We start from the raw sequence: 17,946 nt of genomic DNA on the forward strand, positions 1-17,946 counted from the left end.
TCACAGGCAGTCACTGTCAAGGCAGCTACTTTTTTTATAAAACTATAATGTTTCCTTAATTTTAAAATGTAAGCATATGATGATAACAAGATGCACAGCTGTCCACACAAGCCAGAGATTCAACTGCAGAATGAAGAAACAGATGCTTGAGACAGCAGATCAGATAACATTTTATAGACCACAACAAAAAAGACTGTATTTGTTTTAAAAACCTGTCAAAAGTATAGTTAATTAAGATACAAGTACATTACTGTGATTTTTTCCCCCAACTATAACAAGTTTGGTTAAATGGATTGTTCGCTCTACATAATGTTCTGCAGCTAGGAAGAAGAGAATATGAAGTTATTCTCCAAAAGCCCCAACAGGAAGTACATATATTCCTACTTGTTTACTAACTACTTTTTAATTGAGCCTTCTGATTACTGCAACTTGAGTTAGAGAGACTGGAAAACTAGAGCAGGATCTCATAATCAATGTTAGTTCTTTTATCTGCTGTCTGCCAGTGAACTGAGTGTTACCTTGAAGCCAAATTTAAGAGTTGGGCAATACGTTATGTGATTGGTAACCAATAGTCCTAACATGCCCATTCATACTACAGGCTGATTTCACTTACCCAAATACCCCAAAGAAAGTATAAAATGAACCAAATACAAACTGTAATAAAATCTGTACATTTCCATAAAAGTATTCCATTGGCTGAGCTCTGGGCAGAGGAGGATGATCAGTCTATATTCGCACTTAATTTTCCATCTTTTTCTCCTCTCTCTCTCTCATGTTTTACACAGATACAGTAATGTACGACAGCAGATAAGCAAAGAATTGATCTAAGTATTATGAAATAAGACTACTGGCTTTTGGAGAGAAAACTACTTTTGGGAAGGTAAGTTTGTCAAGCAACCTGCTTGCTCTAGTTCCATGTCTTGCATTTGGACTGAACTTATACTCTAGGAAAGCTTTAAAACCAAGTATCATTCTCCCTTAATTGCGGATGCCCACATTTAGATATGTATTAGCACATATGATAAATGAAGATGTCTCCCAGGTGCAACTCCCAAATACATGCTGCATTTTGAAGAGGCTGAATCGTGCGTACCTGCTGTGCGAGGCCTTCTCTGCTCTCTGTGGAACTCAAAAGAACCCTGCGATTGGCCAAAGCCTCTTCGTAAGGCACTGAATCAGGACAGGGCTGGAGCCAAAAGATACATGCTTTTAGTGAGCCCGGCTAGGCAGGAGTATCTTACGTTTTCCACTGCCCTCCCCCTTGCTAGCAAAAAGCCTTGCCAGATGCTTCTCAGTCCTTTAAGGCAGAGGTCTGTGCCATTATTCTTAGCATCCTAGAGTGCGACTTGGCAAAAATGGCAAAGGAAGGCCTTGCGTGTCCTCTTTATAAGCCCCACCTCAACACAGTAAATTAAAACATGGGTGGCATTCTGTCTGAGAAGCTTTCAGCTGAAAAATGTGGTTTGAAACTGCAGAGGTATAAAGACAGCAAAGACTGCAGGAAATCCTGGGAATGGAGGAGAGATTATGGCTGTATGGGAAAAAATGCAATAAATAACACCTGGCCAGAGTAACAAAAGTCACAGATGAAAAGGGAAATCTATTTTTTTTCCAGCTCCTTGCTACTGACAAACACAAATTAGAGAGTTTTGCCAGTTTTCTCCATCCAGCTAAAAGCAAAATACAGAAACAATGCTCTTTTAATTAGCATTTAACTGATTCATAGCAAGTCAGCTGTTATGTCCCTTATAGCACTTTATGAGCCAAAAAATGCATGAGAATTCAAGTAGAACCTACCCATTTTATCTACTCCATAAATGTAGCTAATTCAACAGATTGAGATAGATGATTAAAGATTTGAATTCTTCCTAATACTTATACTTTTTGCATGTGTGAAATTTTCTTCCCATCAATCTCTACTGTGATATGTTATTTCTGTTTCCCTTTTCCCTTTTATCATGACCTTTACATTGTAAATCATGGGGTGGGCTGGTCTTATTATTATTTTAAATGATCCTATTTAAGCAGCTCTGAGAATATTTTTGGCTGAAAAGAACAAGACAGAAATACTATGAACAAAGACATAATTAAAAAAACTTTTTAAAGAAATAAAAAATGGAAGGTCTGTTTCAGTATCCAACATCTGAAACATTATATTCTAATAACAAACATGAATTTGCCAATTACACATTTAAGCATAATCCTGAAGTTACACTTCTTGTATAGGTGCTCATCTGTCACCATTGGGAGATCAATTGTCTTTTCAGTTTTTTGCACACCCTGCTGTGCATTTGTAAAAGGTTGGGGGATACTCCAGAACTTGAGAACATGCAAGCAGGGATTATATGTGGAAGGAAGGTGAACAAGTTCACACTGTGCAGGAGAAATCTGTTCAAGTAACGAATACAAACAAACACAGCCATTATTCTGGCTATCTGCAAACAGGAGGAAGCTTCTGAGATTTCCTCATTATTCTGCAGCCATTTATACCAACTCCACTTAATTTTAAGGAGGGCTCCATAGATCTAGGCAGAAATTAGTAGACAACAGAAATTTGTGGTTAGCGCCAACTCTGCATACTACCTAAAGGGGGAGGGAAAGAGATTCTGCCATGGTATTACACTGAGCTTCAAAAAAAAATTAGGACCTCTGGGGCTTACTGTGCCTATTAACTGGGAAGAGTGACATGTCCCTGTAGCAACAAGCCATAAAAATGTCCAGAATATAGCACAACACCTTGTTGCTTTCTGCACCTCCCTGAGGTTTGGCACAAGGTTCAGAGAAATCTTGTCAGAGTAAAAGACAAAAATATTGTTAAGATTGCTGGCTATAGCAGTTAAAAATGGACATAAATGTTTGGTATAAGAAGAGAAGTTCATAGCCTTACTGCTAACATAGACAGATCCATTACTGAGAAGCCTCTCCTCCTCCTGCTGAAAATTAAATGTGCAAGGCTTCTGCCAAGTGCCTCATTAAGGCTCCACAGTTCTAGTTAATCTAAATCCGTAAATAATTCCAGTCTTAAATCCCTCAGCCCAAATGGACGTCCCAAACACATTTTTCCCCAAACAGCCATAATCTCTATTGTTAGGTTTACTACTACTTGGAATTCCTTTCAGCCTCCCCCATAGTCTTTCACAGGCTAACAGCAGGAAGCCCATTACAGCTCTCGGGCTCATCCGTCAATTTTCAGCCTCTGCAACCTCTGCAGCAGCTTCAGACTGAGCTAATATACAACAAAATGGTTCCATCTCTAACAAAGAACCTCTTCATGAGAGGAAAATATTCCAGTCTCACATGAAAGGACTTTTTGAGCCTACCCGAGGAATCCAAGTTGCTGTTAGTATAACTCTTGTATCTGAACAAGCACAAACCTTCTTCAAAAGCTTTATGTAGGCAGCTGCTTTCTTCTTATACTGAAGCATGCACTCGGCTGCGCGGGGGTTGATAAATGCCATTCCTCCCTTAGGCCCATAACTCAGTGATAGAATGAAACTATCTAAATTGTTGCTGAAGAACGAAGCAATCTAGACATACAAAAACAGAGACATGATATACTGGTCTGCTTTTGATACAAAATTCAGCCACAGTTTAGCATAGGAGAAATAAATGACCATATGATAGGTTGCCTATTCAAAAATCTCCTTGAACATAAGAGCATACTGACACAAAAGGCAGGACTGGGCTGTCACCTTCCACCATTTTTGTTTTCTAAATTCCATAGGGCCTTGAATTTTCTGGGAAATAAATATGATGTTAGGGGTTGACATTTCGCAACATCAGCATCCCATTTAATTAAAAGAATTAAAATAGTAATAATAAAACTTGGGGCTGAATGGCACCAAAGAAGATGTCTGAAGACTCACTAGTGTTCACAAGCACCACATTGCCTATCTCCAGTTTAGCATTACCAGAACGAGTTGCAGTGAGCGTCAAAATTTCACACTTCCCTTATTGGTAACACAATGATTTGGAGTTCTAATTTAGCCAAGTTTTGGTTTGTGGGAACTTCAAATTATATCTTATGTTTGTTTGGTTAGTATGCTTAATGATCAAAAATGGAAGCAGATTCTGCTGATTTTCTCGTAACTCTGCAAGGGAGGGAGGACAGACTTCACAAAAGTAAATGCCCCATGCTAATTAACACTAAATTATATATTAGCACTATGACCAAATAAAGCCACTAGGACTAAAAAAAAATGCAAACAATATGCTAGAGGTCGGGAAGGTTTCATCAAGTCTTCTACAGACTCTCTTAGGGATTTACAACCGTGTGCAATTACCAAACACAACTGGAGGATCAGATTTCCTTTGGGAGGTTTAAACAGTAAAATTCATTATGAAATTTAAAGATTAAATTCAACTTCTAACTTTTATATGCAGTTATTTGGTAACTGCTTAGAAAACAAAAGGAATTTGTGCAATATTTATTCAGATTCAAGTTCTTCATTCAGCATAGCTTTCTAGCCATTTTCTTACACACAAACACACACCCCACTGCAAAAGGAAAATATCCTATTTTCTTGGATCAGGATTCCATGCTTCTCTCTCCCTCTTTTTCCTCACCTTAGTTTCTTACAACTAGAAAATCACCGATCTCCACTTTCCCTCCCAATTTTTCAGCCACATGTGACATAGCACGCAAGTAAAGTAAATGTGCAGAAACCCCAGTCTAGATGTATTGAACTTATATTCTACCTGGCTCTCTTTGAAAGGATTTACCATATGAATAGTATTTTTAAAAAAATAACTCCAAGATGACTGATAAGCCACTTTTCAAAAACTTTTAGGTGAGGGGGGAGTGCCTTCGAGTCAGTGTTGGACAAGTCCCTGAAGTTTTCTTGCAATATTTCAGAAGTGATTTGCCATTGCCTTCATCCTCGGGTTGAGAGAGAGTGCCTGGCCCAAGGTCACCCAGCTGTTTTTGTGCCTAAGGTGGGACTAGAACTCGTGGTCTCCCAGTTTCTAGACTGATGCTTTAACCACTACACCAAACTGGCTTTCCAGATAGGCCACTGCTTGGTTTAAAAAGAGACTTTACCTTGCCTGTTCCATTAGTTAATGCCACCAGAGAGGATAAGATACAGTCATTGGTGGTGATGAGCTTCTGAGTGGCTATGGGGAGCTCATGTTCCAAGGTAGCTTTTTGACTAAAATGCTTGGAAATATCTAAAATCAAAAGGAATTAACATGTATCAGTTATGCACATAAGTCACAGCACCTTTACCTATCAGATATATATCTCACCTCAAGACAGTTCACACGGAATTTGTCTTCATTGTATTCCCACAAAAATCCGCTCACCACTCATGGTTGAAGGTGAACTGGAAATCTTCATCTTCTTAATCTTAACTGTTACACCACATCAGCTCTCTTTTCCTTTGAACTTCTCATTCCAATCCAGTTTGAAAATCTATTTCTCCTTGCTATTTTTAACTTCTACATTTTTTTCTCCAGAAAAGTATTTCTCCTGGAAGATACATCTTATTTCCTCCTCACCATTATGGAGACCAACAGCACACATATACGGCTGCTCAGTAATCAATTCTGTTTTTTTAAACAGGATTTATTGCCAGACAAAATTTGCAATGGATTATAACCTAATTGCTTCCCTCCACATTCACATTTCCTCAAATCAGAGTGAGCTACACAGCAAGTTCAGCTAGCCTCACCTTTCATAACCTCATGAAATCCATTAAGAGCTGAAGCAATGCATGTGAACACAGAGCTGAAGTTCGTTCGAAGCAGACGATCCGCTTTTGTGCCTAGATCGTATAAACAGCAGCCAATTGAAACTCAGTGACAGATGCAGTATTAAAGAAAAAAACATGAAATGGGAAGAGAAACACAGAATAGTACTGGGTAAACAAATCAAACATCATCTTTGAAATAATCCACAGACCTAATTTGGTTAAACAGTGTGATCAATGAGCCCAGAAAGCAGCCACATCCAGTTACAGGTTTTTCTGCTTTTTTATTACATTTGTACCAATTCAGATTTCTTCTATCAAACAGAGTTATGATGGTATGGAAAAACAGTCTGAAATATACTCCACGGCATTATATTATAATATATTCCAATTAAATACATTTTTTATTTTCTAATAATTTGTCCAGCTCGTAATAAAATCACTACCATTCAGATTAACAGTTTAATCGAAGTTAAAAACACCCATATGAGTGAGAACCCAAATTACCAAAGTTTTAGATCAATCCTACTTTAAACAATTCAAATAATTTCATGGGATTAATTTCAATTAATTTCCTTCATTTATTCATGAGTTAGTACAATGAAAGATACAAATGTTTTATAGGCCAGCTTCTTTGGGGCAATTAGGAGTGGCAATGACATGTAAACAATTCAGTATCTGCCTTCTTCCTTGAAGAAGCCACATTTCATACATCACACTGAATCCTGAATGGTTCTTGCCCAAAGCCCACACTTACTGGGTAAGGCTAGAAGACTAATGTACGTATGCAGCTTCTCAAAGATCGCTGTCAGCTTCTTCATATCATTTTGCAGCTCCACATTACTGGCTCTTAATGCAGCTGTGCAAAGAGAAGATTCACACTCTTCTTCCAAACTAGGAACATATGAATTTGTGTTTTTGAGAGTGAGTATTATGGTGGTGTTTCAATACTTTTTTAAAAAAAGTATGAGAAAAATAAGAACATAAGAAGAGCCTGCTGGATCAGGCCGTAAAACCAAACTAGTCCTTCATTCTGCCTGACACAGTGACAACTGCATAGATTTGGGTAGCTCAAAGCCTGGAAGAGTAACAAGCCCCTTCCACTGTCACTTTCCAACATAAGCAAGCTCCTCAAGATTCAGGAGACAGTAAACAATCATCAAAAATTAGTAGTCATTGAGAGCTCAGTCCTCCATGAACCTTTTCAGCCTTCATTGAAAACTACCCAAATTGACTGCCATTACCACAACAGCAAGCAGCAACTTCCACAATTTAATTATGTGTGATGTGAAAAAGTATTCCACGCTATCAGTTCTGAATCTCCCTATACTTCGTTTCAATGAATGTCCTAAAAATGCCACCTTATCTAAGCCATGAATGATTTTATATATTTCTATCTGGTCTTCCATTTCCCTTCTTCATTCTAACTAAAGAGCCTGAGTTGCTACAGTCTTTCTTTGTAGCGGAGCTGCTCCATCCTCTAATCATTTTGGTGCCTCATTTGTACAGTTTTTAAGCTCTGTAATATCCTTTTCAAGGTGAGGTGGCAGCAGCTGTACACAATACAACAAGGACAGTTTCACCACAGATTGTAAAAGGAAAGTAATGGAAGCAGAACCGCTAAAAGAAATTGTTTCTTAATAATTCCAAGCATGGAATTTGCTTTTTTTAAAATAGCAACTGCCCAATGGATGGACATCAAGGTGTCCCTCATGATCACCTGATTAATGGGATCTGAACTGGCAGTGACTAATATACAGGTGAAGTTTCGAATTGTTTTTTGCCAACTGCATTAACCATTTTGAAGCTCCTCCACCCAGTTTGAAGAGATCTTTTTGGAGTTCTTCATATAATTCCAGATCACTAAAAAGTACTGATTCTAACACCAATCTCTGAGACACCCTACTAGACACATCCTTGCCACTGCAGGAATTGCCCATTCATTCCTCCTCTGTTTTCTGCTTTTTAATCACTTGTCAATCTATGAAAGAACTTACCCTCTTATCCCATGGCAGTTGTGTTGGCTCAGAAACCTTTAGTGACTTTGTCAAAGGCTTTTTGAGAGGCCAAGTTCACACATTCTATTCGGCTACCCTTGCCTAATTACATATTGATGCCCTCATATAAGCTCCTCACAGTCTTTCTGGAAAACAGTGCACAGAATGTTTGCTAAAGTTTCTTTGGGTACTAACAAACATTCATTAAAACTAATAGTCATCTGGTATTACTAAACCCAACTGGGTGCCTCTCTCCTATTACTTCTGCCCGTCCCATCAGATCCGGCAAGAGAGACATGCTACAGATCCCGTCAGTCAGGGAATTACACTTGGCAGGCCCGATGAGGTGAGCCTTCCCTGCCATGGCTCCCGCCTTATGGAACATTCTCCCCCAACCTCTGAAGTGAGGTCATCTCCATCCCTACTTATTTTCCAGAAATCCCTCAAGACCTGGCTATGTAATCTGGCCTGGGGATCTCAGGGGATCAGTGAAATCTTTAGGCGGCTCCCTTGCTGATCTAATCCCTTGTGTGTTTTATGCTTTTTTAAACTTTTTGACTGCATTTGACATGTTTATTGTTTTTATATTTTTTGCTGTTCACCACCCAGACTCGCTCCTTGTGAGATGGGCGGCCACATAAATTTGATAAATAAACAAACAAACAAATAAAATGCATGATGGAATTACAACTCATTAATGACCCAAATCACTGATGTCAATATATCTGAAATGCACCAGTCCAAAGAAAGCTAGAATGCATTAAGGTTTGATGGCTCCCAACTGCTCACTACTGCAGCCTTCACCAACCTGACAGTCTACAGATGGAACTATGACTTCCAATAGTGCATCTGGAGAAAAGAAGTTTTGCTACTGTATTTCTTTAAAAAATCCAATTTGCTATTATAAATCAGCTTTGATGGGGCATGTTCTGACACATTAGGATTTGGTGGGTGTGAGAAGGGAATCATTCAGGCATCACATTTCCTGCTTAATCTTCCCTATAACAATTCACATCACTGTATATAGGGGAAGAGCAGAACCAAGTCTGCTTGTCTTCCTCTTGCCCTTCTCATCCTGAAATGGTGGAAGAAAGATCTGAAAGGGAGCTTGCTTTCTATGTATCTGCTTTATCTGCCTAGATCTAAATTGCTTGGGAAAAAACACCGGTAGTACCTTTTCAACTGATAAGGAAGAATCTTCCTGAGAAAGCAGACATAAGATGTTAAGTAGTCAGAAAAAGTTTTTAATTCCATCGTTGTTTCCTTTGAAGAAAAAAAGAAAAGAAACAAAGTTTCAGATATTTAGTACCAAGATACTTTAGATATCAAGGGGGCAGGATTTACCCCTCTCAGCCTGGTTTGATACAGAATGTTTTGAGGCCAAGAGTAAACTGATCAGGGAGTTTAAGTTATATAAAGAGAACCCAGCTGAGCATTCCATCCAAGATCTTATGCTCCTGAAAAAACAGTACAAACATCTTTTACAAAACAAGAAAAGAGAATTCACTAGGGCTTCCTGGCAGCAACTGATAACAGCACCTCAAGCCAGAAATTCCACTCTATTCTGGCACCTGATAGCTCTCCATCCAACTGACAGGCCCCTTTTACTTCCTCACCTTATATCTGCATCTGTGTAAGAGGACCACTTTAGAGCATTATATTCACAAGAACAGGCTCCTAAATTTGACTTAGATCTTAATGCTAACCTGCTCCCCAACTGGGCTTCAGTCACAAGTGCTGAAATAAAGATGTTCATAAATTAGCTAAAGCCTGGTAAAGCTCCAGGCGATGACTTTATTATGCCCAAAATACTATGCAATAATTTGGAATGGTGGATGCCTGTTCTTGCTTCCCTGTTTACTTACATCGATCGCACTGCACAAATTCCAGAGGACTGGGGCCTAGCCATTATCATGTCCATCTACAAAAAGGGTTCCCGAGACATGGCTGCTAATTACAGGCCTATTAGCCTGTTAAGTGTAATGAGTAAGCTCTATGCCAGACACTTATACAACAAATTAGTTGATTGATTTAGAGCATATATTGGCAGACGAGCAAGTGGGCTTCAGGTCCGGACATTCTATCCATGGACATGCCCTTATACTTCAACATCTGGCCAAAAAATATACATCTGAAACAGGCTCAACACTATATACCACATTCATTGATTTTAGGTCTGCATTTGATCTAGTCCACAGAGCAAGGCTTTGGACTAAGCTCTTGCACACCACCACTGATAGATGGTTACTGTTGCTTATGCATAATCTCTATAAGAACTCTAGAACTGAAGTTGGATGCAGTATGCAAGGCCATTACACTAATGAGATTCCAACTCATAGAGGAGTGAGGCAGGGATGTATTTTAGCTCCTCTGCTGTTTAATCTATATATAAATCCACTTGTGGCCAAAATAAATCAGTTAGAACATCACTCTCCAAAACTAGCAAATAGACATATTGCAACTTTGATGTATGCAGACAACATACTACTTCTGTCACAAATGTTAATCAGACTTAAACGAGCCCTGAATGCTCTGGCCAGTTACTGCTCTGAGGAAGCGCTTGAAATTAACTATAGCAAAACTAAGATTGTGATCTTTGCAAAGAGACCTAAACTGCATGCCTGGAGGATAAATGGCCAGAATGTTGAACAAGTAAAATCCTTTAAATACTTGCACATGGTTTTCCATAGCTACACTAAACACACATCAAAACTATGCCATACAAAATGCTCAAAAAACAGTGGCCACAATTCAATCCTTTCATTTTACCAGAGGAGCACAGCATCTTTCAGCAGCACTGAAGTGATATTCAGCTCAGGCTCAGGTGCAACTACTCTGGTGCCCAGCTAGGACCTTACCCTTCCTTTACTCCTCTGAAAAGGGTTCAATCCAAATTCCTAAGGGCTATATTCCAGGTAGCCCCCTGCATTCCAAACGTAGTATTGAGGAGGGAGGCAAGGCTGTCTAAAGTCGAATCAGGTGCATGGACTTGTATTACAGCACATTGGCTGAAATTACTGTTCTTTCCCACAGGTCTGAGTTCTTTCCTTATTGAACACAATTACAAATCAGTATGGTCCAGGACTATTTCACAAAAACTGCAACATCTTGGCTTCTCCAGGGAGGTGTTCCTAATAACAGGATATGAGCATGCACTCAATGCATTTAAACAACATATCAAAGATCTGGAAGTCCAACAGGACATGTCTGCTCTACCCAAAAATGTTTTCCTGAGCAGTCAAGCCCATTTTTATAAACTGGCGAGATATTTACATTATATAACTGTCTCCAAATTCTGAAGGGCATTAACTCTAGCATGTTGCAGTGCTCTTCCCACAGCAGTTTCAGAGGGCCGAGACAAAAAGTTCCATATGAGCTGAGATTGGGCCCCTGTGGACAAGGGGCTATTGAAACTACAGCTCATGTCCTGCTATACTGTACATTCTATAAGGATTCACAGACCCATTTTATAACTCCCTATTTGATAAAATACCTGGGAAATTCTGATCTTTTTTATGTACATTTGTTGCTATCTGATCAGTATGATTCAGTTTCTTTGAACATGGCTAAATTTTATTATACTGTCTGTAAAATGAGGCAGACTTTGATTGCTCACTGATGATCGCGCCATTAATATTATCATTTTTTGTTTTGTTTTATTTTAATGCATTTTTATCCATATTTGTATGAATTCATACTTTATTCGTAATTCTGGTCTGTGACTGCAATAAAATAATGATATTGATATTGATACTTTAAACAGGGGGTGTGACAATAGGATAACAATATTACCAGCACTGTGATGGTATCCTCTGTGATGCTCTCAAACAAATGCAGCATTCCTTCCTCCAGTGGGCGAATGTAGGATGCATTTTCATGAAGGTACTGTGAAAACTGAATGCAGAGACCTATCAGTGGTTTTAGCTGGCACTATTGCAACATCATAGTTATATTTACCTTCAAGGGTCATAATCCTTCCCTGAGAGAAATTTTGCATTTTATTTTATATTGCCACTTGGAATAGGGAGAAAGGAGGAGAAAACAAACTTTTAAAGATATGAATATGAACCGCTTATCTGCTCAGCAGAAGCAATTTAAAAAATAAAGCTATGTTAATACAAAGGAGATGTTTTAGAAAAGATCTATGCTAAACATAAAATAATTACAATCCTTGAAATACTTCAGAGACCAATTGTTGCCAAATGTTTTAATGGTTCACATATTCGCCTGAGTGATTAAGTTGGTCAAACTATTGAAGTACAGTGTTTAGTTCCTCATCAATTACACAGCTTCAATGATTCCTAACTACAAATAGCAAACTCCTTCTACACACCTCCTCCTGATTCAGAAAAAAAAAATGCTTTGCAGTTTGATCACTGTTTCATCAACTCCAACATTCTGTTTCTAGCAGAAGCCACCTTAATAGCCCAAGGGAGTCCAGGAGGCATTTCTCTTTCCCTCTTTATAAACTTTTATCAGGCTCCCTCTTCAATAACATTTTTCTAAGCTAGGCAAGCTCCACACGTTTCAGTGTCCCCTTGTTAGGAAAGTGTCCCATCATCTTGAATATTAATAAATTCTCTTTTCTGGACCTCTACTCACTTTCTGAGTAGTCACACCCCTAAGTGAGCATCTTCTAGCATTCCATCAACAACAGCATCCTCAGTTATCACCCCCAAATTGACTTTTGTAGGGCAAATACTTCCCACAATTATATTTATTTTTAACCCACAGTGATGCCAACACAGCAGTCCAAGGACATTTTACAATTAAATTTAAAACAGAACAAGACAATAAGGGAGGACACCTATATAAAACTAGGAGGAAAAACTCAGGAAATAAAATGCAAAGGTAAGAATCCTAGATTACTTAAGATGATTCTGCCCCCAAAATAATATTATTGCAGGTTCTCAAGGAAGCCACTTTGAGGAGAAAATCTCAAAAGCCAGGGGGAGGGGGTGTTATCACCACCAAAAAAAAAAAGTCTCTCTTCAATTGCCATACTCAAAAGAGTGGGGAGGCACTCAGGGAAAAGGCTCCAATTATGATTTCAGTGAATAGATAGCTTGATATATATATATAACAACTTACAGTTCAGACTCACTGAACAAGAAGCTACCTTACATTAAGTCAGGTTACTGATCCATTCAGCCAAGCACAGTATATAGCAGCTGGCAACAGCTTTCTGAGATCTTAAGCAGTGATTTTCCCACCATGTGCTGCTTTTCATTTGAAGATGCAATGTACTGAACCTGGAATCTCCAAACTAGAAATAAAGTTACCCTGACAAGAGAATAGAACAGTGTATCTCACCCAGTTCTGCACACGCAAGTTTTCACAAATGCAAAAGTGATTTTAACAGCTCTCCTGTACTTGTCAAGCTATAGAAAGGTAACAAGCAGCATGTTATTACCAGTTCATTATACACAATGATATAAAGTTCCCCCAATAATCTTACCTTCTGATTTAATGGTGAAATGGTATCTGTGGCAGAATCAATGGGGAAAATCTGGATTCTCTGCTCAGTGTAGGTGTGGAAATTAAGGAGGGCTGTCACTAAATCCTGGACAAAGGCCAGAGCTTGTCCAGCAAGACCACGAAGTTTCAGCTGCAAAAGTATAAAGAACCAAGATGCTACCTTACAAGAGCCTTTTGCCAATACTGCTCCCAAATGAAGAAACAGAAATGCCCAGATGATATGAAAAGACCAGATATACAAAAGCTTAGTAGCAAATTTTAGCAATATTCAAATTAGACACGGAGTTAAATATAAAGGTATCGTCCCTTCTGAAGGTACTTTCCATGTTAGAGTGGATTGTGTTCCATAAGGTTTCACTGCAAGGGAAGGGAGTTGCTCCCAAATGAGGTGGAGCTGCAGCTGAGACAAGAGCTCTGCAGTTGATTTGGGACTGCTATCCTACAATGCTACACCCAAAACAATGCGAATTTCAATGTCCAGAAGAGATACTGGAAAGAATTTTAGCGAGATACAGGGTGTATGTCCAATGAAATACAGCACCCAGCTAACCCTGACTGAGCTTGAAAAGATAAGTAGTGTGGACCTGATTAATACCTTGTTAAGAGATTATAAGAAAATCCCAGGGATGTAGTGTGGACTGGAAACGGTAATGCAAACAACTTCCATACTGTTGCAGAGAAAACTACATGGATGTATCAGTGTGGTCACCAGAAATTAAGTTCAACTCAAGACAGTTTCTATCTTTTTATGAAGACAGATCAATCCCAGAAACTGCAGTTAAGAGATGGGGAACAAATTCTGAGATTAAGTGTTCCTGCCCTGCAGTTGTCCTGCTCCCCAAAACCAATTCCCTTATTTCTCATTTAAAAGCAATTAAGCAGAATTTCAGGACTCTTTTCTTTAAAAGCATGTTTCCAATGTGCTAGATATTACACAGAATCTGAAATCATTTAAACATAGTTAATGGGAAGCCAGCATCACATATGCAGGGATCCACAAATGCCAAAGAAATACACATTTCTTAACTTAAGCAACCTTAAACGTATTACTCACCTGCCTGTGTCTATTATGTAATGGCACATTCAGAGCATTATACTGGCTATATCCTACAAAATAATGGATTTCCAATGTTAGATCATCTTTTTAAAAAATTTTGTTAGTAAATAAGTCATCCAAGAATGGGCTGTATCTTTACAACCAGCACCGGTAACCACATGGTTAAAATAGTACAGATTAAAAAGAAAATAAAAAGGCAGAAATACAATGACAGAAAGGCTCTTTAAATATTACCATTTAGCACTCATATATTTGGAATGTATAACGTATTTTATACATGTAATCTTTATTAAAGTGAAGTAGAAACGTCTTAATTTGCAGACAAGTTTTTAACTACTCCACTACTTTATGTTACAGACATAGATTTCTAGCTGGGAATGTAAATCAGATTCCTACATTAATGCAAAGCATTAATTCAACTTTCCCAAACTGGGAGTCCTCCAGATGTATTGGTTTACAACTTCCCTCATTCTCAACTAGGAAAGGCCCTGTTCATATGGAATGCAAATATCTCATATGTGCAAAGGATGGTAAAGCTATGGTAAGATTTGAAGCCACACTGTTGAAGGGATACCTGGAAGCTCCCCTAAATGGAAACTTTCTGTTAGACCCCGTACTACTGTAAATTAATCATTTGACATATTTCTGCAATCATAACAGGCACTTCCCGACCTTGTTCCACATAATTTCTTTGCCAAGGTAATTATAATAAAATTAAATATAGGACTAAGTTGTACAATACATCATGAAGGGGAGATAGAAACTCAATAGAAGGCCAGAATTTTAGTGCAATCTCCATGTTTCCTACAAAGTGTAATTCCAGGTTGAGCAAAACCATGTTAATTTAATTAAAATCAGAATAGGAAAAAAATCTCAGCTTTTCAGTTTTCTATGGTTTTCTCCTTTATCAAACTGCATATGCAATCAGTTCAATACCTACTTGTATCATTGAAAGGTACTTTTTCACTTATAATCTGTAAAGACTCATCCAATCTGCTACTCAAGTCAGTATGAAGATGCTGTAGCTGCTGCTGGCTAGCAGACAAAAATAAAACAACATCAACATTTTATTTTTGTTCATTTTCTTAAAAAGCTGAAAAACAAAACAAAAAAGTAGAGCGCCAATATTACAATTAATCAAGAAAACAAAACAAAAAAGTATAGCGCCAATATTACAATTAATCAAGAAAACAAAACAAAAATAAAACTATTTATTAATATTGTACTAATTAGTATTAGTATTATATTATTAGTATTAGCAATGCAACAATACTTCTGCATTAACTATGAACATTCGTATCTCCCCAGCAGCTAGAATATTCAGGTACATTATGGCAGCACTTTTCAATCATTTGTTTATATTATTGTAAAACCAATGATTAAGACCTTAAATCAGAGTGACTTTTGAACCAGTGTAACTGTTGGTTTTGTTTTGTTTTTAGATGTATAAATATTACATCCTGACCTTCATTACATTACAATAACAAAAGGAGATTCAATAGTAACTTGAGTATCCACTTTCATACCTGAACGCAAAAAACAGGATTTTAACTAACACTAGCTCATCTGCCAGCTTATTTTTACATACTCTGATTTGGCAGGTTTTTGGTGTGCTTCATGATGTCAATATATGCACCCACCCACCCCAAAAATCTTACATGCCTCTCATAGGACTAAAAGGCAATAACAGTCCCTGTTGTGCATACATAAAGTTTAAAAAATAGCATTCATATATGATTAGGTATGCATTTAAGTTTCATGCTGGGTATGCCTCAGCTCTTTACATTGGTGTCTGATGATCAAGATGACAATAAACAGTACTCATTTAACTAAATAACTTTCTCTGGATAGACTTCAATGCTATTTAATCTTCAATATCAAAAGTATACCACTCTTCTGTTCGAACTCTGCAGTCCTTGGCTTCTCTCTCTAGGCTTTGAGATTTGATCTAAAAGAAAAGGGAGAAGGAAGATCAGAGCTGGCAGTAAGTATTTGCACAATCAATTCTATTCCAAGATCACAAAGCAGCATCAGACAGCATTATCTACTAAAAAAAATCTAAACTATCAAAGCAATAACATGATCGTTAAAAATTAAATCACCAAGCAATAAAAGATCTCTTAAAATAATCATCCAATGCTCAATGTGAAAGTAAGGTTTTGAAAAGGCTGACAAAGACTATGATCTGATTATCATACAAATCATACAGATATCTGGTTTAATATGCCCAGACAGGAATTAATCTTAGCACTTAATGAAGTATTGACTCCTCCCCTTATGTAGTAAGAAAGCTTAATATTTCTTGTGCCCAAATCTGCTAACATGCTGCTACTGTTTAAAGTAGACTTTATATTATGCTTTGTTCAGAATTAGTCCATCCTGCTTGCCTGGTTTGGACATAAGAGAAAAATTTATACTATAAATAATGTATTTTCCATCTATCAAGGAGATTTTACTTCTCACAAAGGGTAGAGACAGATTTGATTTTAACAGCTGGATGTTATAGCTCCAAAAATGGGGATCATCTAAAATTTTAGGAGAGTCTCTGGTATGCCCTGACCAATGTGGATATGCCTCGAAACTATCACTTCATTTAAAAATGCAATCTGCTACGAAGATGGCTCAAAATATCAGGCATAATATTTCCTCCCACACATATTTTTAATCAGTTTTAACTATCTTGCCTGCTGAAGAGTTTTTGAGAACTTGACTGCCTGCAGCTTCAGTTGGTTTAATACATGGATTATGTTTTCTGATTATCATATTTGCTATTGCTTTTTAGGAAACTTGTAATGATTGCCTATTCAAAATCACTATCAGACTCACACAAGGCTTTCATGGATATCTGATTTAATCATGAATAGTATGCAGGATCACAAGCAAAGCTGAGAATAGTGAAAGTGTGGGATTTCTCCCAGAAAAAACCCAAGCAGTGTCCAGTCCCTCCCCCCAGAGTCAGTACAATTCCATTCCCTGCAGGAACGGTTTCTGCCGGTCTTCGGGAAATGTCCTTGACCAGTCAAGATAACCCAAACATGCAATCTTCACTCCTCACATCACAGCCTGGTACAAGGGAACAGGAGCAGCCCCCTGCTGTACAGCAACCCGTGTCAGCACCAGCATGGGATGGGAACAGGTTACGACGTTTTCCAGGAACATTGGAACAGGGACCATGACAAAACTAGAGTTAACTGAAAACTTTATAGAATTAGACAAATGAAGAAGCAAAACAGGAGCAAATCTTGCAAGGAGGCAAGATTCATTCAGGTCCCATCTTACGTTTAAAACATAAAATTGTCAATTTGCCCCTGCTTGAATCAAATAAGCCTCAAAAGGGCAGACATCCACAATAGAGAATGTAGAGCTTTAAACTTACTTCTAACTTGGCTTTATCATTTTGCAGCTTTTCTATTGTATCCATGTACTTCCTAGTAAGGCCATCCACCACAGCTTGATGCTGTGCAGCCTCCATCTCCAAAACTTCAAGTCTGCTTCTCAGCTCAGCTTCTAAGCGTTTATGTTGCTCGTCTGCCTCAAAGAACTAAATGAGAAGGGCAGAAAAGTTATCACAGATAGTACACAACTCCATCAAAAACTGCTAATATAGATAAACTGTAAAGTAATAAATGTTGGAAATGCCATGATACAGAAGGAACAGTTTAGTATATATGGTACACATGTAAAAAAAAACACTCAAAACTATTAGAAAGAAATACATGGCACT

The 17,946-nt window shown here is 38.0% G+C and overlaps 1 protein-coding gene across 3 annotated transcripts in view; it reads right to left on the bottom strand.

The window, feature by feature from the left end:
- PPP1R21 (protein phosphatase 1 regulatory subunit 21) overlaps nt 1-17,946 on the bottom strand; it is a 37,978-nt gene that overhangs the window by 11,961 nt on the left and 8,071 nt on the right. For all 3 annotated transcript variants that reach the window (XM_063301708.1, XM_063301716.1, XM_063301725.1), the window contains 12 exons: nt 17,599-17,763; nt 16,112-16,170; nt 15,163-15,257; nt 14,220-14,272; nt 13,146-13,295; nt 11,480-11,581; nt 8,862-8,950; nt 6,448-6,584; nt 5,673-5,765; nt 5,042-5,169; nt 3,375-3,527; nt 1,094-1,186 (listed from right to left, as the gene is read on the bottom strand). In XM_063301708.1, the coding sequence (XP_063157778.1) occupies nt 1,094-1,186; nt 3,375-3,527; nt 5,042-5,169; nt 5,673-5,765; nt 6,448-6,584; nt 8,862-8,950; nt 11,480-11,581; nt 13,146-13,295; nt 14,220-14,272; nt 15,163-15,257; nt 16,112-16,170; nt 17,599-17,763 (1,317 nt within the window). The remainder of the gene's footprint in view (nt 1-1,093; nt 1,187-3,374; nt 3,528-5,041; nt 5,170-5,672; nt 5,766-6,447; nt 6,585-8,861; nt 8,951-11,479; nt 11,582-13,145; nt 13,296-14,219; nt 14,273-15,162; nt 15,258-16,111; nt 16,171-17,598; nt 17,764-17,946) is intronic.

This window comes from Candoia aspera, chromosome 1 (genome assembly GCF_035149785.1).
Source record: "Candoia aspera isolate rCanAsp1 chromosome 1, rCanAsp1.hap2, whole genome shotgun sequence".
Lineage (NCBI taxonomy): Eukaryota > Metazoa > Chordata > Lepidosauria > Squamata > Boidae > Candoia > Candoia aspera.